Source organism: Oncorhynchus mykiss, chromosome 24 (genome assembly GCF_013265735.2).
Source record: "Oncorhynchus mykiss isolate Arlee chromosome 24, USDA_OmykA_1.1, whole genome shotgun sequence".
Classification (NCBI taxonomy): domain Eukaryota; kingdom Metazoa; phylum Chordata; class Actinopteri; order Salmoniformes; family Salmonidae; genus Oncorhynchus; species Oncorhynchus mykiss.
Window position 1 is genome coordinate 23,122,608 of NC_048588.1, and position 22,602 is coordinate 23,145,209.

The 22,602-nt window shown below is 42.5% G+C and overlaps 1 protein-coding gene across 1 annotated transcript; it reads right to left on the reverse strand.

Annotated features, from left to right (window-relative positions):
- Nucleotides 1–17,359: 17,359 nt before the first annotated feature.
- On the reverse strand, nucleotides 17,360–22,360 carry LOC110504036 (ATP-sensitive inward rectifier potassium channel 1-like). Its single transcript, XM_021582835.2, has 2 exons — nucleotides 22,128–22,360; nucleotides 17,360–18,590 (listed from the first exon to the last, which is right to left on the reverse strand). Exon 2 carries the CDS (start codon nucleotides 18,571–18,573, stop codon nucleotides 17,473–17,475), a length of 1,101 nt encoding a protein of 366 aa, XP_021438510.2. The 5' UTR covers nucleotides 18,574–18,590; nucleotides 22,128–22,360; the 3' UTR covers nucleotides 17,360–17,472.
- Nucleotides 22,361–22,602: the final 242 nt, after the last annotated feature.

A 22,602-nucleotide genomic window follows, 5' to 3' on the forward strand; every position in this document is an offset into this window, starting at 1 on the left:
CCGTAAGCTCTGGACCTTGGCACCAGATCACCGCTGCTATCGAGTGGCTATAGTGGCTAAAGCCCCTGCCCCGAAGCTAGCACAAGTTAGCCATGAGCCAGGTGCATCTCCCGGCTAGCAAAGTCAATTACTACAACACCTCTTTTGCCATCTGGCTTCGATCCTTTGTCGACACGGCGCCCCGCCGCACCACCACGACTGGTCTGCCGACGAATACTCCAGCCACTGTGCTTTCAACCAGCCTCTGTCGGATGTCAGAGCAGACGCTTCTACTAGCCCCGGGCTGCTAACTTTAAACGCTGTGTCGCCCGCGTGCTACCATATTAGCGACTACTCCGTTAGTAGCGGCTTCCCTGTTCCATCTATTTTTTTATTTTTTTAATTTTTTTATTACCTTTATTTAACTAGGCAAGTCAGTTAAAAACAAATTATTATTTTCAATGACGGCCTAGGAACAGTGGGTTAACTGCCTGTTCAGGGGCAGAACGACAGATTTGTACCTTGTCAGCTCGGGGATTTGAACTTGCAACCTTTCGGTTACTAGTCCAACGCTCTAAAAAACTAGTCTACCCTGTCGCCCCCTATTGCTGTCCCCTGGACCCTATGATCACTTGGCTACATAGCTGATGCCTGCTGGACTGTACATTAATCACGGTACTCCATTCTGTTTATTTTTGTTTATTTGTCGGCCCCAGCCCACGAACTCATGTGTAGATAACCGACCCTCTCTGCCTATTCATTGCCATTTTACCTATTGTTTTTGTCTTAGCTGATTAGCTGTTGTTGTCTTACCCATTGTTGTCTTAGCTAGCTTTCCCAATCAAAACCTGTGATTGCTTTATGCCTCGCTTTATGTCTCTCTCAAATGTCAATATGCCTTGTGTACTGTTGTTTAGGTTAGTTATCATTGTTTTAGTTTACAATGGAACCCCTAGTTCCACTCATCATACTTCTGATACCTCCTTTGTCCCACCTCCCACACATGCGGTGACCTTACCCAGTATAACTAGCATGTCCAGAGATGCAACCTCTCTTATCATCACTCAGTGCCTGGGCCTACCTCCTCTGTACCCGCACCCCACCATACCCTTGTCTGCACATTATACCCTGAATCTATTCTACCACGCCCAGAAATCTGCTCCTTTTATTCTTTGTCCCCAACGCTCTAAAATGACCTAGACGACCAGTTTTGATAGCCTTTAGTTGTACCCTCATCCTACTCCTCCTCTGTTCCTCGGGTGATGTGGAGGTAAACCCAGGCCCTGCGTGTCCCCAGGCAACCCCATTTGTTGACTTCGTTGATCTATCTACTGCAGAGATAACCTGCAAAGTTCTGCCATACTTTCCAGGTCAATGCCCAAACAGTTCGAACTTCTAATTTAAAAAATTAATTTCTCCAGAAATAAGTCTCTCACTGTTGCCGCCTGTTATCGACCCCCCTCCGCTCCCAGCTGTGCCCTGGACATCATGTGTGAATTGATCACCCCCCATCTAGCTTCAGACTTTGTTCTGTTAGGTGACCTAAACTGGGATATGCTTAACACCCCGGCAGTCCTACAATCTAAGCTAGATGCCCTCAATCTCAAACAAATTATCAAAGAAACCACCAGGTACAACACTAAATCTGTAAACATGGGAACCCTCATAGACATTATCCTGACCAACTTGCCCCCCAAATGCACCTCTGCTATTTTCAATCAGGATCTAAGCGATCGCGGCCTCATTGCCTGTATCGGCTATGGGTCCGTGGTCAAACGACCACCCCTCATCACTGTCAAACGCTCTCTAAAGCACTTCTGGGAGCAGGCCTTTCTAATTGACCTGGCCGGGTATCATGGAATGATATTGACCCTTCCCATCAGTCGAGGATGACTGGTCGTTCTTTAAAAGTAATTTCCTCACCATCTTAGATAAGCCTGCCCCTTTCCAAAAATGTAGAACTAAGAACAGCCCTTGGTTTACTCCAGACCTGACTGCCCTTGACTAGCATAAAAACATATTGTGGCAGACTGCAATAGCATTGAATAGTCCCTGCGATATGCAACTCTTCAGGGAAGTCAGGAACCAATACACGCTGTCAGTCAGGAAAGCAAAGGCTAGCTTTTTCAAGAAGAAATTTGCATCCTGTAGCTCTAACTCCAAAATGTTTTTGGACACTGTAAAGTCCATGGAGAACAAGAGCACCTCCTCCGAGCTGCCCACTGCACTGATGCTAGGTAACATGGTCACCACCGATAAATCCATGATAATCGAAAATTTCAATAAGCATTTCTCTACGGCTGGCAATGACTTCCTCCTGGCTACTCCAACCCCGACCAACAGCTCCGCCCACCCTGCAGCTACTCACCCGAGCCTCCCCAGCTTCTCCTTCACCCAAATCCAGATAGCAGATGTTCTGAAAGAGCTGCAAAACCTGGTCCTGTACAAATCAGCTCCACCGCCATTGTTGCAACCCCTATTACCAGCCTGTTCAACCTCTCTTTTGTATCGTCCGAGATCCCTAAAGATTGGAAAACTGCCGCAGTCATCCCCTCTTCACTCTAGACCAAAACTGCTATAGACCTATATCTATCCTGCCCTGCCTCTCTAAAGTCTTCGAAAGCCAAGTTAATAAACAGATCACTGACCATTTCGAATTCCAACGTACCTTCTCCGCTGTGCAATCCGGTTTCCGAGCCGGTCACGGGTGCACCTCAGCCACGCTCAAGGTACTAAACGATATCATAACCGCCATCGATAAAAGACAGTACTGTGCAGTCGTCTTCATCGACCTGGCCAAGGCTTTCGACTCTGTCAATCACCGTATTCTTGTCAGCAGACTCAATAGCCTTGGTTTCTCAAATGACTGCCTCGCCTGGTTCACCAACTACTTTGCAGACAGAGTTCAGTGTGTCAAATCGGAGGGCCTGTTGTCCGGACCTCTGGCAGTCTCTATGGGGGTACCACAGGGTTCAATTCTCGGGCCGACTCTTTTCTGTGTATATATCAATGATGTCGCTCTTGCTGCTGGTGATTCCCTGATCCTCTTCTTCAGACGGCACCATTCTGTATACTTCTGGTCCTTGTTTGGACACTGTGCTAACTAACCTCCAAAACGAACTTCAATGCCATACAACACTTCTTCCGTGGCCTCCAACAGCTCTTAAACGCTAGTAAAACCAAATGCATGCTTTTCAACCGTTCGTTGCTCGCACCCGCCCGCCCGACTAGCATCACCACCCTGGACGGTTCTGACTTGAATATGTGGACAACTATAAATACCTAGATGTCTGGCTAGACTGTAAACTCTCCTTCCAGACTCATATCAAACATCTCCAATCCAAAATCAAATCTAGAATCGGCTTCTTATTTCGCAACAAAGCCTCCTTCACTCACGCTGCCAGACTTACCCTAATAAAACTGACTATCCTACCAATCCTCGACTTCGGCGATGTCATCTACAAAATAACTTCCAATACTTTACTCAGCAAACTGGATGCAGTCTATCACAGTGCTATCCATTTTGTTACCAAATCATCTTTTACCACCCACCACCACGACCTGTATGTTCTAGTCAGCTGACCCGCACTATATATTCGTTGCAAGACCCACTGGGTCCAGGTCATCTATAAGTCTATGCTAGGTAAAGCCCTGCCTTATCTCAGCTCACTGGTCACAATAACAACACCCACACGTAGCACACGTTCCAGCAGGTATATCTCACTGATCATCCCCAAAGCCAACACCTCACACTGCCGCCTTTCCTTCCAGTTCTCTGCTGCCAGTGACTGGAACGAATTGCAAAAATCAGACCTATATTTCCCTCACCAACTTTAAACATCAGCTATCTGAACAGCTAACTGATCACTGCAGCTGTACATAATCCATCTGTAAATAGCCCACCCGATCTACCTACCTCATCCCCATACTGTTTCTTTTACTTTTCTGCTCTTTTGCACACCAGTATCTCTACTTGCACATCATCATCTGCTCATTTATCAATTCAGTGTTCATCTGCTAACTTGTAATTATTCTAGCCCCGGGCTGCTAACTTTAAACGCTGTGTCGCCCGCGTGCTACCATATTAGCGACTACTCCGTTAGTAGCGGCTTCCCTGTTCCATCTATTTTTTTATTTTTTTAATTTTTTTATTACCTTTATTTAACTAGGCAAGTCAGTTAAAAACAAATTATTATTTTCAATGACGGCCTAGGAACAGTGGGTTAACTGCCTGTTCAGGGGCAGAACGACAGATTTGTACCTTGTCAGCTCGGGGATTTGAACTTGCAACCTTTCGGTTACTAGTCCAACGCTCTAAAAAACTAGTCTACCCTGTCGCCCCCTATTGCTGTCCCCTGGACCCTATGATCACTTGGCTACATAGCTGATGCCTGCTGGACTGTACATTAATCACGGTACTCCATTCTGTTTATTTTTGTTTATTTGTCGGCCCCAGCCCACGAACTCATGTGTAGATAACCGACCCTCTCTGCCTATTCATTGCCATTTTACCTATTGTTTTTGTCTTAGCTGATTAGCTGTTGTTGTCTTACCCATTGTTGTCTTAGCTAGCTTTCCCAATCAAAACCTGTGATTGCTTTATGCCTCGCTTTATGTCTCTCTCAAATGTCAATATGCCTTGTGTACTGTTGTTTAGGTTAGTTATCATTGTTTTAGTTTACAATGGAACCCCTAGTTCCACTCATCATACTTCTGATACCTCCTTTGTCCCACCTCCCACACATGCGGTGACCTTACCCAGTATAACTAGCATGTCCAGAGATGCAACCTCTCTTATCATCACTCAGTGCCTGGGCCTACCTCCTCTGTACCCGCACCCCACCATACCCTTGTCTGCACATTATACCCTGAATCTATTCTACCACGCCCAGAAATCTGCTCCTTTTATTCTTTGTCCCCAACGCTCTAAAATGACCTAGACGACCAGTTTTGATAGCCTTTAGCTGTACCCTCATCCTACTCCTCCTCTGTTCCTCGGGTGATGTGGAGGTAAACCCAGGCCCTGCGTGTCCCCAGGCAACCCCATTTGTTGACTTCGTTGATCTATCTACTGCAGAGATAACCTGCAAAGTTCTGCCATACTTTCCAGGTCAATGCCCAAACAGTTCGAACTTCTAATTTAAAAAATTAATTTCTCCAGAAATAAGTCTCTCACTGTTGCCGCCTGTTATCGACCCCCCTCCGCTCCCAGCTGTGCCCTGGACATCATGTGTGAATTGATCACCCCCCATCTAGCTTCAGACTTTGTTCTGTTAGGTGACCTAAACTGGGATATGCTTAACACCCCGGCAGTCCTACAATCTAAGCTAGATGCCCTCAATCTCAAACAAATTATCAAAGAAACCACCAGGTACAACACTAAATCTGTAAACATGGGAACCCTCATAGACATTATCCTGACCAACTTGCCCCCCAAATGCACCTCTGCTATTTTCAATCAGGATCTAAGCGATCGCGGCCTCATTGCCTGTATCGGCTATGGGTCCGTGGTCAAACGACCACCCCTCATCACTGTCAAACGCTCTCTAAAGCACTTCTGGGAGCAGGCCTTTCTAATTGACCTGGCCCGGGTATCATGGAATGATATTGACCCTTCCCATCAGTCGAGGATGACTGGTCGTTCTTTAAAAGTAATTTCCTCACCATCTTAGATAAGCCTGCCCCTTTCCAAAAATGTAGAACTAAGAACAGCCCTTGGTTTACTCCAGACCTGACTGCCCTTGACTAGCATAAAAACATATTGTGGCAGACTGCAATAGCATTGAATAGTCCCTGCGATATGCAACTCTTCAGGGAAGTCAGGAACCAATACACGCTGTCAGTCAGGAAAGCAAAGGCTAGCTTTTTCAAGAAGAAATTTGCATCCTGTAGCTCTAACTCCAAAATGTTTTTGGACACTGTAAAGTCCATGGAGAACAAGAGCACCTCCTCCGAGCTGCCCACTGCACTGATGCTAGGTAACATGGTCACCACCGATAAATCCATGATAATCGAAAATTTCAATAAGCATTTCTCTACGGCTGGCAATGACTTCCTCCTGGCTACTCCAACCCCGACCAACAGCTCCGCCCACCCTGCAGCTACTCACCCGAGCCTCCCCAGCTTCTCCTTCACCCAAATCCAGATAGCAGATGTTCTGAAAGAGCTGCAAAACCTGGTCCTGTACAAATCAGCTCCACCGCCATTGTTGCAACCCCTATTACCAGCCTGTTCAACCTCTCTTTTGTATCGTCCGAGATCCCTAAAGATTGGAAAACTGCCGCAGTCATCCCCTCTTCACTCTAGACCAAAACTGCTATAGACCTATATCTATCCTGCCCTGCCTCTCTAAAGTCTTCGAAAGCCAAGTTAATAAACAGATCACTGACCATTTCGAATTCCAACGTACCTTCTCCGCTGTGCAATCCGGTTTCCGAGCCGGTCACGGGTGCACCTCAGCCACGCTCAAGGTACTAAACGATATCATAACCGCCATCGATAAAAGACAGTACTGTGCAGTCGTCTTCATCGACCTGGCCAAGGCTTTCGACTCTGTCAATCACCGTATTCTTGTCAGCAGACTCAATAGCCTTGGTTTCTCAAATGACTGCCTCGCCTGGTTCACCAACTACTTTGCAGACAGAGTTCAGTGTGTCAAATCGGAGGGCCTGTTGTCCGGACCTCTGGCAGTCTCTATGGGGGTACCACAGGGTTCAATTCTCGGGCCGACTCTTTTCTCTGTATATATCAATGATGTCGCTCTTGCTGCTGGTGATTCCCTGATCCTCTTCTTCAGACGGCACCATTCTGTATACTTCTGGTCCTTGTTTGGACACTGTGCTAACTAACCTCCAAAACGAACTTCAATGCCATACAACACTTCTTCCGTGGCCTCCAACAGCTCTTAAACGCTAGTAAAACCAAATGCATGCTTTTCAACCGTTCGTTGCTCGCACCCGCCCGCCCGACTAGCATCACCACCCTGGACGGTTCTGACTTGAATATGTGGACAACTATAAATACCTAGATGTCTGGCTAGACTGTAAACTCTCCTTCCAGACTCATATCAAACATCTCCAATCCAAAATCAAATCTAGAATCGGCTTCTTATTTCGCAACAAAGCCTCCTTCACTCACGCTGCCAGACTTACCCTAATAAAACTGACTATCCTACCAATCCTCGACTTCGGCGATGTCATCTACAAAATAACTTCCAATACTTTACTCAGCAAACTGGATGCAGTCTATCACAGTGCTATCCATTTTGTTACCAAATCATCTTTTACCACCCACCACCACGACCTGTATGTTCTAGTCAGCTGACCCGCACTATATATTCGTTGCAAGACCCACTGGGTCCAGGTCATCTATAAGTCTATGCTAGGTAAAGCCCTGCCTTATCTCAGCTCACTGGTCACAATAACAACACCCACACGTAGCACACGTTCCAGCAGGTATATCTCACTGATCATCCCCAAAGCCAACACCTCACACTGCCGCCTTTCCTTCCAGTTCTCTGCTGCCAGTGACTGGAACGAATTGCAAAAATCAGACCTATATTTCCCTCACCAACTTTAAACATCAGCTATCTGAACAGCTAACTGATCACTGCAGCTGTACATAATCCATCTGTAAATAGCCCACCCGATCTACCTACCTCATCCCCATACCGTTTCTTTTACTTTTCTGCTCTTTTGCACACCAGTATCTCTACTTGCACATCATCATCTGCTCATTTATCAATTCAGTGTTCATCTGCTAACTTGTAATTATTCGATACTATGGCCTATTTATTGCTTACCTCATCATGCCTTTTGCACACACTGTATATTTTTTTCTACTGTGTCATTGACTTGTTTATTGTGTTATTGGCTTGTTTATTGTTTATTCCATGTTATTCCATGTGTAACTCTGTGTTGTTGTCTGTGTCACACTGCTTTGATTTATCTTGGCCATGTCGCAGTTGTAAATGAGAACTTGTTCTCAACTAGCCTACCTGGTTAAATAAAGGTGAAATAAAAATCAAAACATAAAAAATTCCCCATTAAGCTTTTTGATAGAATGACAAAAGTGTGCAAAGCTGTCATCATGGCAAAGGGTGACTTCTTTGAAGAATCTAAAATCTATAATATATTTTGATTTGTTTAACACTTCTTTGGTGATGATTCCATGTGTTTTTTCAAAATGTTGATGTCTTCACTATTATTCTACAAATGTAGAAAATAGTAAAATAAATAAAAACACTTGAATGAGTAGGTGTGTCCAAACTTTTGACTGATACTGTATATATATTTTTGTGGACCCACTGCAGTACCTCCCGGTTGAATAACCCTGCCCTATATTTGTTTTCTCAGTAGTCACAAAAACATTTATTTTTGCGATAAAGTGCACATAGTCGGGAAAAAAAGACTATTTAGCAATGTCAGTGTTATCCGAGATCCTTGGAACATCCCTACCCTAAACCCTAACCCTAAACTCTAACCTAAACCTTACCCTAACCCTTCCCTAACCCTAACCCTAACCCTTACATTAACCATTTTACATTTCAGCTTCAATGCGGTAGGGACGTCCCAAGGATTTTGAATTGCATGTAGCGTTTAGCAATGGACAGCTCTGTCTTCAAGTTCAGTAGCCAATTTGGCATGGAAGCACATTCAATTCTTGTGTTATTAAAACGCTATCACTGTGTTGACAATTTAGGTTGGTTGAAAAAAAATTTTGTTCTTCTAAAATGAAAGCACAGTTTGCTATTCCGTAGCCAATACAACGGTGTGATATTGTTCAAAGAGAGATGTTCTTCACCTGGTTTCCATCATAATGTAAAGATAATGCTAATGATAGCTGACTAATCTCCATTCCATGGTGAAGGAAGTTTATGATGAACTCCACAACGAAGTGGAGCAGAGACCAGGCTTTATGTAATTCAGATCTGATTACATCGATTCGCCCGAGGTCAATTTAAACAAAAAATGAAAACGATGAAATGCTTGCCTTGTACCTATGATTGTCCTCTGTAGGTGCCTTTTTTTGTTTGCTGAAATCATTACCTTTTCAATAAACGTTAATCAAATACAACCACCAACTGATGCTGTCATTTGTCCTATCAAAGAACCTTCCAATGAAAATAGGATATTTAAAAAAAGGCCTACTTACAATGCAGTTTCAGTGACGGTCAACATTCTGGGCCAACACTTTCCACAATTATATGATGTTTAATGCAAGAGATATATTTAATAACCCACATACAGTAGGATCATGTGCATGTATCGGCCTTCACTCAGTACCCAGCTAGCACATACAGTATCTTCTGAGTCTGCATAGAGTCAGTGCAAGATAGGCTCAGTGCAGATAGTGCTGGTAACCATTAATTAACTATTTTAGCAGTCTTATGGTTAGGGTTGTTGTGGTGACTGCATTTTGCTGTTTTGCAATTTGCTATTTAAGTGCATAGATGACATGTATTTTTCCCGCTGCCCATGTTTTGAGACCGGTGCATAATAATGGTCCATTCTAAATCCCAAAAGAATGCACACATATATTATTTAGTACATATGTAAGGCAAGATTAAATCAAGAAGAGTCTGATTGGTGACAATATTAGCCTATCACTTGTGAATTATATATTACCACTTGTGAATGACGCCCAGCAGAAGAAACAATGTGTCACGACTTCTGCCGAAGTTGGTCCCTCTCCTTGTTCGTGTGCGTTCAGCGATCAACGTCACCGGCTTTCTAGTCACCACCGATCCATGTTTTATTTTCATTTTGTTTTGTCTTAATTATACACACAATGCCTTTTTTAAAGACTTTTTCTAATCACAGTCGCACACCTCATGTTGCCTAGCCCATAGGCCTATATGTTTTGCTAAGGTTTGTATCACAACTAAAGTGGCCAAATAACTTTAGGCACATTTAGGCACATTAATCCGCTTTACAATGGCCGTAGAGCTTAACTGGCATACATAAGCAGCACATGAGTTTCAAGTTTGGGGAAGATAATTTTCACCATAAAAATGCTACTTTATAATGAAAGCATGACATTACTTTTGATAATGGTGTTTTTCTGCTAATGGAACAATTGTGCTTATATTAATGTTTATTGCAGCGCATATAATGTGAAGAAATAGCCTAATAGTTTATCAACATTTTAAGCTAAATGCTCTGATCTGTTGCGTCAGCCACATGGTGTAAAACATTTTTTTTATGCTAGTTGTATTAATTTGGTATCTATCGCATCCTACAACTTTCCCAGACTATGTTTGTAATATTTATTTCTCGCACAGAAGAGAATAGGTTGACTTTTGCACTATGGGGGATAGTAGATTGACATAGGCTAGTGCTTTTGCTGTTCGTTAGGCTGACTCATCTTGTAGGCTGACGAAAAGTAAATGTGGACAGTTCTTCCAATATCTTCAATATGCACCTCGGAATTGGATAAGGACGCGCGCAGTTGTGTCCCCGATGTGTCTGTCTTCACTTGTAGCCTCTGAGAAAGACACGATCACGTGATTCAGCCATGTGAGTGAGAGGTGATTGGAGCTCTACTTCTTATGGCTTGGGGGTAGAAGCTGTCTCAGAACCTATTGGTCTGAGAGCTGATGCTCTAGTACCGTTCACTGGACGGTAGCAGAGTGAACAGTCTATGGCTTGGGTGGCTGGAGTCTTTGACATTTTCTTCTGACACCGCCTGATATAGAGGTCCTGTATGGCAGGGAGCTCAGCCCCAGTGATGTACTGGGCTGTCCACACCACCCTCTGTAGCTCTTTGCAGTGTTAAGTTCTAGCTTGAAATGTACTGATTCATGTTGCTATACTAGAACTCGTGAAATACTTGACATGTACATGGAATGTATGTGTTGGGGTCAATGACGGGTAGATGTGGAACTAAGAAACGTAATCTTCTCTTCCATGTTTCTGATGAGGGAGGCGAAAGTCTCTGATAAGGCAGGCTGGCTGTGGAAGTAGGGAGGAGTGAGGAATGTTTCTCGAGGTCAAATCAACAGATGAAGTGAGAAGAAACCTCTGGGAGGGGGTCAGAGAGGCCCACCACAACGACTCTCCTACTGCAGTACTATTTTTTTTGTTTTTAGTTCACCTTTATTTAACCAGGTAGGCCAGTTGAGAACAAGTTCTCATTTACAACTGTGACCTGGCCCAGATAAAGCAAAGCAGTGTGACAAAAACAACAACACAGAGTTACATATCGGATAAACAAACGTACAGTCAATAACACATTAGAAAAATCTGTATACAGTGTGTGCAAATGAAGTAAGGAGGTAAGGCAATAAATAAGTAATTAGTTATTGCGAAGTAATTACAAGTGGCGAAGTAATTACAATTTAGCTGTTTACACTGGAGTGATATATGTGCAGATGAGGATGCGCAAGTAGAAATACTGGTGTGCAAAAGAGCAGAAAAACAAAAACATATGGGGATGAGGTAGGTAGTTGATTGGATGGGCTATTTACAGATGGGCTGTGTACAGCTGCAGTGATCGGTTAGCTGCTCTGACAGCTGATGCTTAAAGTTAGTGAGGGAGATGTAAGTCTCCAACTTCAGTGATTTTTGCAATTCGTTCCAGTCATTGGCAGCAGAGAACTGGAAGGAAAGGCGGCCAAAGTAGATGTTCGCTTTGGGGATGACCAGTGAAATATACCTGATAGAGCGCGTGCTATGGGTGGGTGTTGCTATGGTGACCAGTGAGCTGAGATAAGGCGGAGCTTTACCTAGCAAAGACTTATAGATGACCTGGAGTCAGTGGGCTTGGCGACGAATAAGTAGCGAGGACTAGCCAACGAGAGCATACAGGTCGCAGTGGTGGGTCGTATATGGGGCTTTGGTGACAAAACAGATGGCACTGTGATACACTTCCACACTCAGGGCTGCGGCTACACCAGTGAGAGAAACCAATTACATTCATGCCAAGCAACAGTGATGTATTGGTTGTCTAGATGTGTAAGGAGTTGACCACGCCTATTAGGAGGTTATAAAAACTTTATTTGTGCTTGTGTAATCATGTCTTGTCTTTGCAGCTGTACGACCCAGTGGGTGAATAAACTTGGTTTGATATTTTTATTCAATTTGTTCAGAACCTGATAGTTCTCGATTTTTGTAATCACAGAGTAAAAAAAACGTTGGGGTAGATTAAAACACACACTGGCCTCCTTGTGAACAGAAGTTATCATGTTTTGTGTTGTCTGTAATTAAAACCTTTTTGTTGCTGATTAAGATTTGGCAAAGTAAAAACTAACGAAATATACATATTCTCTTTTAGAAGAGGATGGGGTGTCCATATCTCTCCCTTTGAAATGTTTCCCGAGGCTATTGCTTTGGGAGAGCAGTTAGTAAAATTCTGCAGTTCTATTAGTATAAGTGTACCCAGCTCCCAATCAAGTAAGGCCTGGCCATTTGTTTGTTTTTGCCCTATGTGTTACCACACACAACCCACCTGTTATGAATATTTGTTAGTGATGTTAATACTGTTTGTGATTTATTTGGTATTAGTTGGTTCTTCACAGGTTAGAAAGGATGTACCTTAAAGGGCACACCAATGAAATTTTCTGAGGTATCCATTGTCCGAATTTTGGTTGCACACATACATTCTCTTGATAAGAAATGTGCTGAAAATCCCAATGTAAACCTGGTGCACAGAATGTTTGAAATGTCTTTAAATAATGAGTCTGAAGTACAGGGAAAAAAAGGGAAAGAACACTCACTTAATGGTGTTGAATGACCTCTGTTCTGACTTTCTGGTGAGACCTGATCACCCTCACCAGAAAGGCTAGATACATTGGGTGAGATTTAATTATATTATGTACATTCTGGTAAATATGAAGAAGTGTATTGCTGTGATTGTTTTTTGTTGTTCTGTTTTTGTCTTTGCTTCAATACAAATCTCATCAGATAAGGTCAGCTGTATGGTCGGAATGTCTCCCTAAGGGTTAGCCCTCTAAGAACACCATACCTACTGTGAAGCATGGGGGTGGAAACATCATGCTTTGGGGCTGTTTTTCTGCAAAGGGACCAGGACGACTGATCCGTGTAAAGGAAATAATGAATGGGGCCATGTATCGTGAGATTTTGAGTGAAAACCTCCTTCCATCAGCAAGGGCATTGAAGATGAAACGTGGCTGGGTCTTTTAGCATGACAATGATCCCAAACACACCGCCCGGGCAACAAAGTAGTGGCTTCGTAAGAAGCATTTCAAGGTCCTGGAGTGGCCCAGCCAGTCTCCAGATCTCAACTCCATAGAAAATCTTTGGAGCGAGATGAAAGTCCGTGTTGCCCAGCAACAGCCCAAAACATCACTGCTCTAGAGGAGATCTGCATGGAGGAATGGGCCAAAATACCAGCAACAGTGTGTGAAAACCTTGTGAAGACTTACAGAAAACGTTTGACCTCTGTCATTTACCAACAAAGGGTATATAACAAAGTATTGAGATAAACTTTTGTTATTGACCAAATACTTATTTTCCACCATAATTTGCAAATAAATTCATTAAAAATCCTACAATGTGATTTTCTGGATTTTATTTCCTCATTTTGTCTGTCATAGTTGAAGTGTAGTTGAAAATTACAGGCTTCTCTCATCTTTTTAAGTGGGAGAACTTGCACAATTGGTGGCTGACTAAATACTTTTTTGCCCCACTGTACCAATAGGTCTAATTATGATTTGGAAAGGCGAGAAGGAGAGACAGCTGCCCCTAAACTGTGAGGAGAGCACAAAGTGAAGGGAGGGTGCACTGCTTATCCTGCAGGTGGTTTTTGAAACTAATTAAGTATTTGTGGAAATCCATTGAGTCTAGGGAGGTTATCAGAAAATCGACTAGATTGTAGCATGGGCTATCCATAATTGGGATGATGACGGTAGAGGCTTTGTGGTCCTTGCCCCAATCTCATTCTTAACAAGGTTGGTGTGAAACTGTTATAACATGTGTTCTCTCTCTTCCCTGTGAAAGTCAATAAGGTTTCTAGGTTGTGTGAAATGTGAGTGATCATTGTTCCAAATGAGGGAAATGGACTTGAGCACTATTTTAGTATGTTTGTAACTATATAAGTGGCCAAGCAGTAGTAATTATTGGGTTAGATGGAATGATTTATATGCAAATATATTTGTGGCCGGCAGCAGCCTGTCTCTGAATCTAATTGACCGAGGCCACCTTCTACCTGACAGGGAAGACTGGGGGAAAGCAGGAGGAAGTTTTTAGGGAATTCATTTTTGTGTACCTCAGCAGAACAGTGTCCCGAAGGTTAAGGAAGGTGGGAATCGTCATGTTATCAAACTTCGGTTTTTGTTATATATGAATATGCATAGCTTAATGCATTACTGCCTGTCATATTTTGTGTTTTCTTTTTGCTTTTCAAGTCTTTTGCTATCACTCTCGTAGGAACCCGAAGGAGGAAGAGAAAGTCACAAGCTCCGGCTGAAATGTCAGAGGGGTGTTGGCTTGTGAAGGGATGCATACAGCCGTGATGATTACGGATGAGAACTCTCTTGGTAGATAAAAGTGTCTGCAGCTTACTATGAGGTATTCTATATCAGGTGAGCAAAAGCTTTCCTGAGATTTCCTTCACACTGGAAGCAACGTTCATGAAGAGACTCACCCCTCCTCCTTTGGACTTACTCTAGGCCACCTTTGTCCGATTGTGCCACTGCATGGAGAAACCATGGAGTGCATGGAGTTCTATGTACAGAGTCATCCAGCCATGTCTCTGCAGGGCATATTATATTGCAGCTTTTTAAGTCTCTCCAACGAAGGAAAGGGTCAGAGTGTCAAAGATGGTAATGGCGAGAGGTTAGCATGCCTTGGGGGTATGATCTTCGATCCTCTGTAAAGTTCTCACTCATCATTGTTCACGATTCATTCAGGATTATCCATAATCATGGTAGCGTCCACATTCATGTACAGTAGAAGTGTTTGGAAACATAATCTATTGTTATTTACAATTAACGTCACTCCAAAATGACACAAGACATTATTTACTATTCGTTTTGATTGGGCTCAAAATATTCGCTTACACACCAAAACAAACTGCAAATGCATCCAACAAGTCTGTAGAGTCACAAGCTTCATGTAGTCATTGCATGCTAGGAATTGGGACCAAATAAAAATCTTATTGGTAACTTATTGAGAAAAAATATATTATCTTTCTCTGAGCAGTTGTGGAAATGTATTTATTTGTATTTATTTATTTGTATTGGACAATGCACATTAATCAACATCAATATTACAATAATGAAACATCCATGTAAATGGGCCGGGTTTAGTCAAAAGCTCATTTGCACCCGTAGTCCCTGGACATGTAAGGGTCTTTACACAGCCACTATACAAATTCTCACTAAAGTAATACAAAATACAAATACATTACATCCAATAATATATAATTCTAACAACAACAACACTATCATCAATTGGCGTCTTACGTACGAGGAACCACAGATAACTCATGTGTACAGGTTTGGATAGATTTGAGCCATGTTTTAAATTACATTTTAAAAATACAATAACCATTGCGGCTTCTCATGTCCATGGGCATTGCATTCCAGTATACTGTAGCTATAACAGAGAAGGCCGATTGACCGATTTTACTGTGTTGAAAACAGACAATGGAATCCCCTCTAGTTACTGCCCTTGTTATCCCGAGGTGCTTTCCTTGAGCATGATATATTGGCATAGGGTTTTTTCCTCAAAAAAAGTTGGATTGAATTTAGCACAGTTTTTTAAAGTTATTTTATACAGTCAATATTGCTCATCTTTATCAAGGGTATATTTAATATCGTACCCTACTGTATGTATATCTACAGTTGAAGTCAGAAGTTTACATACACCTTAGTCAAATACATTTAAACTCAGATTTTCACAATTTCTGACATTTAATCATAGTAAACATTCCCTGTCTTAGGTCAGTTAGGATCACCACTTTATTTTAAGAATGTGAAATGTCAGAATAATAGTAGAGAGAATGATTTATTTCAGCTTTTATTTCTTTCATCACATTCCAGTGGGTCAGAAGTTTACATACTGCACACTCAATCAGTATTTGTTAGCATTGTCTTTAAATTGTTTAACCTGGGTCAAACGTTTCGGGTAGCCTTCCTCAAGCTTCCCACAATAAGTTGGGTGAATTTTGGCCCATTCCTCCTGACAGAGCTGGTGTAACTGAGTCAGGTTTGTAGACCTCCTTGCTAGCACACGCTTTTTCAGTTCTGCCCACACATTTTCAATAGGATTGTGGTCAGGGCTTGTGATGGCCGCTCTAACACTTTAACTTTGTTGTCTTTGACCCATTTTACCTCAACTTTGGAAGTATGCTTGGGGTCATTGTCCATTTGGAAGACCCATTTGTGACCAAGCTTTAACTTCCTGACTGATGTCTTGAGATGTTGCCTCAATATATCCACATAATTTTCCTCCCTCGTGATTTCATCTATTTTGTGAAGTGCACCTGTCAATCCAGCAGCAAAGCACCCCCACAACATGATGCTGCCGCACTGTGCTTCACGGTTGGGATGTTGTTCTTTGGCTTGCAAGCCTCCCCTTGCAAGCCTGCAAACATAACGATGGTCATTATGGCCAAACAGTTCTATTTTTGTTTCATCAGACAAGAGGACATTTCTCCAAAAAGTATGATTTTTTCCCCCATGTGCAGTTGCAAACCATTGTTTGGCTTTTTCATGACGGTTTTGGAGCAGTGGCTTCTTCCTGCCTGAGCGGCCTTTCAGTTTATGTCGATATAGGACTCGTTTTACTGTGGATCTAGATACTTTTGTACCTGTTTCCTCCAGCATCTTCACAAGGTCCTTTGCTGTTGTTCTGGGATTGATTTGCACTTTTCGGCACCAAGTACGTTCATCTCTAGGAGACACAACATGTCTCCTTCCTGAGCGGTATGGCGGCTGAGTGGTCCCATTGTGTTTATACTTGCGTACTATTGTTTGTACAGATGAACGTGGTACCTTCAGGCGTTTGGAAATTGCTCCCAAGGATGAACCAGACTTGTGGAGGTCTACAATTTCTTTCTGAGGTCTTGGCTGATTCATTTTGATTTTCCCATGATGTCAAGCGAAGAGGCACTGAGTTTGAAGGTAGGCCTTGAAATACATCCACAGGTACACCTCCACTTGACTCGAATGATGTCAATTAGCCTATCAGAAGCTTTTAAAGCCATTACATCATTTTCTGGAATTTTCCAAGCTGTTTAAAGCCACAGTCAACTTAGTGAATGTGTACTTCTGACCCACTGGAATTGTGATACAGTGAATTAGAAGTGAAATAATCTGTCTGTAATTAATTGTTGGAAAAATTACTTGTGTCATGCACAACGTAGATGTCCTAACCGACTTGCCAAAACTATAGTTTGTTAACAAGAAATTTGTGGACTGGTTGAAAAACTATTTTAAATGACTCCAACCTAAGTGTATGTAAACTTCCCACTTCAACTGTACATATTATACATTTTTCCTCCAAAAGTTCACAACTTGGTCATATTAAGTTATTCTAGGATACCAATCACTCCAAATCCACCGTTGTCGATTCCATTAATGGAGGAGATGTGGTGTCCTACTATGTTGTGGAAGCAGTAGGCACAGTGTGCAGTGGTCACCGCCACCACCTTGGAGAAGTTGGAGAAGTCCACTCTGTACTTGCCCTCTTTACTGCGGGAGATGATGGGCAGGAAGTTGTAACCCCACATGATCTCCTGAGGGATGAAGGAAGTCCTGACCTGGCAGGCTGAGCTGGTGGTCTCGGCTGTGCCGTCCAGAAATACCACCAGCTCAAACTCCTGTTTACGGAAGGTGTCCTCTGCCATGTCAAAGAAAGGGCTAGCCTTGTCAATCACATGGTAGAGTGTGAGAGGGCACACAAAGAAGAGGTTGTCCTTCCCAGCGTCCATCAGGAACTCAATGTTCACCTGGTCCATGATGATTGTCTCCCCATCGGGCTTGACGGTTGTCCTCAACAGCTTGCCGTAGATTTGGCTCCCGATCATCAGGGTCTTGCGTAAGTTGGCCACTCTTATCATGAGGCAAAGGAAGTCCTTCTTAGGACAGATGACAGCCATCTCACTGAATGTGATGGTCTTGGCCCTTTTCTTAGGGAGGGATATCTTGGACACGATGACTCCACATATGAAGCAGTGTATGAGGGCCCCTATGAGAGTCTGGATAATGATAAGGGCTACAGCAACAGGACAGTGAGGGGTAATGGCGCGTACACCATACCCGATGGTGGTCTGGGTCTCCAGGGAGAAAAGGAAGGCTGTAGTGAGACCGACGACGTTCCACACACATGGGGTGTGATCGTTTGAGGGGTTCTGCCACTTCAGATCCCCGTTGTTCCGGGCAATCCAGAACCACAGCAGGCTGAAGATGAACCAGCTCAGGGTGAAGGAGGTGATGAAGAAGAAAAGGACAAAGCGCCAGCGGAACTCCACAAAGGTCGTCCAGAAGTCCACAAGGAAAGCAAAGTGGTTGCCGTATTTGACGTTGCCAAATTCAATGTTGCAGCGGCCATCTTTGGTCACCAGCCGAGTTCTGCGGATTCTTCGCTCCACCAGGTGGTCCTGGATGAGCTTCTGGATACCAAACACCATTTTCTAGCTCCTGTCGTCTGTTAGAGAGGACAATGTGTTAATTTAAATTTAGTACACACCCAGCAAAATAAATCAAATATCCTTGTCATCCACAAACTGTTAGATGTATACAGACTGAGTACTATTAATACAGAATACTGGGGGTTTTCATTAATATGTTTAATCTTCCAAGATTAACCTGCATCCCACCCTGTAACCAATCCCTCCCTCTATGCCAGTTGTTTAAGGTTCTTGGACGCTTTGAATTGAATGGAACAAGTATTATGAACCAGAATTCAATGATTAATAATGTCCTTATCCTTTGAAATCATTGTTTTTCAGATGAAATAGCTGCCCTTCACAACTTTCTAAATGCGATAATGACAAACCAAGCATTGGTCTATAAGAGGCTGTAAGAGAGAATGGAGTTGTGTAACATTCACTCTTGGATTCAGACTTGTGAAAAAGTTAATGTTTTACCTTCTTTAATTCTTAATTTCACACATCGTTATTAAACTAATTAGGTAAAACACAAGTTAATAGTCCCACTGACCTTAATTCTCATCAAAATATCATTATTTGAAACAGCTTAGTAGCACAAACGCCTCAGCCAGTCTATGATCAATGAAATGATTTCACCTGCCCCAACCCTCAGTCTTATTACTTAACTGTAAAGTGTTGCTCTAGTTACTAGCAGTTGCTATGCATCACTTGCACATTTTAATCCACACTTAAATCCTGTAATCCTGGGCACATGGCATAGTTAAGACCCGAAGTCATTACAGAAAGAAAGTCATTGTTGAAATATATCACTACACTGACCCAAATCAGTCAGATCCCCATAACTTCCCTAAAACCATTATCATCTAGCCTACTACAACCATATATAGTTGAAGACGGAAGTTTACATACACTTGTTGGAGTCATTAAAAATTGTTTTTCAACCACTCCACAAATTTCCTGTTAACAAACTATAGTTTTGGCAAGTAATTTTTCCAACAATTGTTTACAGACAGATTATTTCACTTATAATTCACTGTATCACAATTCCAGATGGTCAGAAGTACACTAAGTTGACTGTTCCTTTAAACAGCTTGGACAATTCCAGAAAATTATGTAATGGCTTTAGAAGCTTCTGATAGGCTAATTGACATCATTCGAGTCAAGTGGAGGTGTACCTGTGGGTGTATTTCAAGGTCTACCTTCAAACTCAGTGCCTCTTCGCTTGACATCATGGGAAAATCAAAATGAATCAACCAAGACCTCAGAAAAAAATTGTGGACCTCCACAAGTCTGGTTCATCCTTGGGAGCAATTTCCAAATGCCTGAAGGTACCACGTTCATCTGTACAAACAATAGTACGAAAGTATAAACACCATGGGACCACTCAGCCGCCATACCGCTCAGGAAGGGGACGCGTTCTGACTCCTAGAGATGAACGTACTTTGGTGCGAAAAGTGCAAATCAATCCCAGAACAACAGCAAAGGACCTTGTGAAGATGCTAGAGGAAACAGGTACAAAAGTATCTATATCCACAGTAAAATGAGTCCTATATCGACATAACCTGAAAGGCCGCTCAGGCAGGAAGAAGCCATTGCTCCAAAACCGTCATGAAAAAGCCAGACTATGGTTTGCTACTGCACATGGGGACAAAGATCGTACTTTTTGGAGAAATGTCCTCTTGTCTGATGAAACAAAAATAGAACTGTTTGGCCATAATGACCATCGTCATGTTTGGAGGCTTGCAAAGGGGAGGCTTGCAAGCCAAAGAACAACATCCCAACCGTGAAGCACGGGGGTGGCAGCATCATGTTGTGGGGGTGCTTTGCTGCAGGAGAGACTGGTGCACTTCACAAAATAGATTGCATCGTGAGGCAGGAAATTTATGTGGATATATTGAAGCAACATCTCAAGACATCAGTCAGGAAGTTAAAGCTTGGTCGCAAATGGGTCTTCCAAATGGACAATGACTCCAAGCATACTTCCAAAGTCGTGGCAAAATGGCTTAAGGACAACAAAGTCAAGGTATTGGAGTGGCCTTCACAAGCCCTGACCACAATCCTATAGAAAATGTGTGGGCAGAATTGAAAAAGCGTGTGCTAGCAAGGAGGCCTACAAGCCTGTCTAAGTTACACCAGCTCTGTCAGGAGGAATGGGCCAAAATTCATCCAACTTATTGTGGGAAGCTTGAGGAAGGCTACCCGAAACGTTTGACCCAAGTTAAACAATTTAAAGACAATGCTACCAAATACTCTTTGACTGTATGTAAACTTCTGACCCACTGGGAATGTGATGAAAGAAATAAAAGCTGAAATAAACTATTCTAAAGTATAAGGTATATGTAAACTTCCATCTTCAACTGTAGCTGCATATAAACTGGCACTTTCATAGTGATCACTGGTAGGGTATAGCACATAAATATTTGATGGATGACCTCTGGCAATATGAAAGGCATAGGAGTTTTCTGAATAAATTGGTCTTGTCCTGCTGCCAAGTTATGCCAAATACTGATTTTGGTGGTGGTGCGCTTGTTAGGGGGTGGTGTGTACAAAATGACCAGTGCCGTAAGCTTGTGCCGTAAGCTTGTGCGTTTGTTTCTACGCTCAAAGCTTTGAAACGTCCTGTATTGTATTTCACAAACAAAAACCCGATAATCACACACCATGCTTTGTTGTGAAGCTTTTCTTGTTTGGGTCTCACAAAGCATTTTACCACTAATCATTATTTCTTCCCCATTACTGTATCGTGATGTAATGAATGCTGAGCTCATTTTAGGTTTACTTTGATACGATGCTTGGCTGATGCTTTTCAGTAATTTACTTTTGAAATAGTGATACTTTTATTAGTATTGTATGGTTCAGTTGTCATTGTCAGTAATAACTCTTCAACAATGAATGGTTTCCTCAAGGAAATCTTATAATAATTAATTTAGGCGTATTACACACTGCTCTGCAACCAATGCCATGGTAATAGGGACCATTTCCACCCTTGTAATCATCAGTTTGTGATTAATTGCGATGTTTTGACTACACTTATTCAGATTTGAATGTTTGAGCCAATTAGATACTTCACTCAATATTTACACTGACAAATGTAAACACATGTTGTATACTTTGCTTCTGCAATGAGAGGTCAGAAAGTCCGCAAATTATTTTACCTTTGGTGAGAAAGGTAATAACAATAACAAAAAAATATATAAAAAAATATATATTTATTTTCCCAAGACCATTTCCTTTTAATGATAAGATCCTCAACAATTTACAAGACGACAAACTAGCCCATACATGTACGTGCACACAAAGTTAGGAGTGGAGTCATATCAGTCATACTACATACAATATGCTCACTGGCAGACATGACACTTTCACTCATAGTGTTTTGGGAAGCAGCGCTTCTTTTATTAAGGAAGAAGAACATTAACGGAATGCCGATTTAAAAATATATGCATCACATATTTGTAGGAGAGAGTAGCTCTAACACGACAAGCTCACCCTAGGCTCAAAGTGGGTACATTTAAACATGATAGATATTATAATTACACTGTTGTTATAACAGGAAAATACAAAGTACTCACTGGATGATAATGGTCCAACTACAGAAGATGAGCTCCTCACTCAAACTGAGTTTTCCTGTGAGTGTGGAAACTGTGTTGCACCCTGGATCACCTCTGTCTCTGTCTCTCTCTCTCAGCCAGTCTCTGATGGTGTGCCCTCTGAACTGTAGTGTCTCAGTGCTACAGCTGTGTGTGCTTTTATAAAGCCTTGTACTGTTGGGATTGGAATCACTTCAGGTGATGTTTACACACACACAAACATGAAGTAGGCTACCCATACAGCCCTCGAGCAGGGCTGTTGAGTGGGCATGTGTTTACCCCACACTGCGCTGGTACCCAGGTCCAGCCTGACTACCCCCTGCTACACCACCTGTGTCTGGGGCAGGGCTCTCAATGTTCAGATCAAGAGGAAGCTGTGTGCCACTGTTTACTGTACACACACATACACAATCACACACACTGGGAAAAATAAAGATCTTGAATCGAGGGACAGATT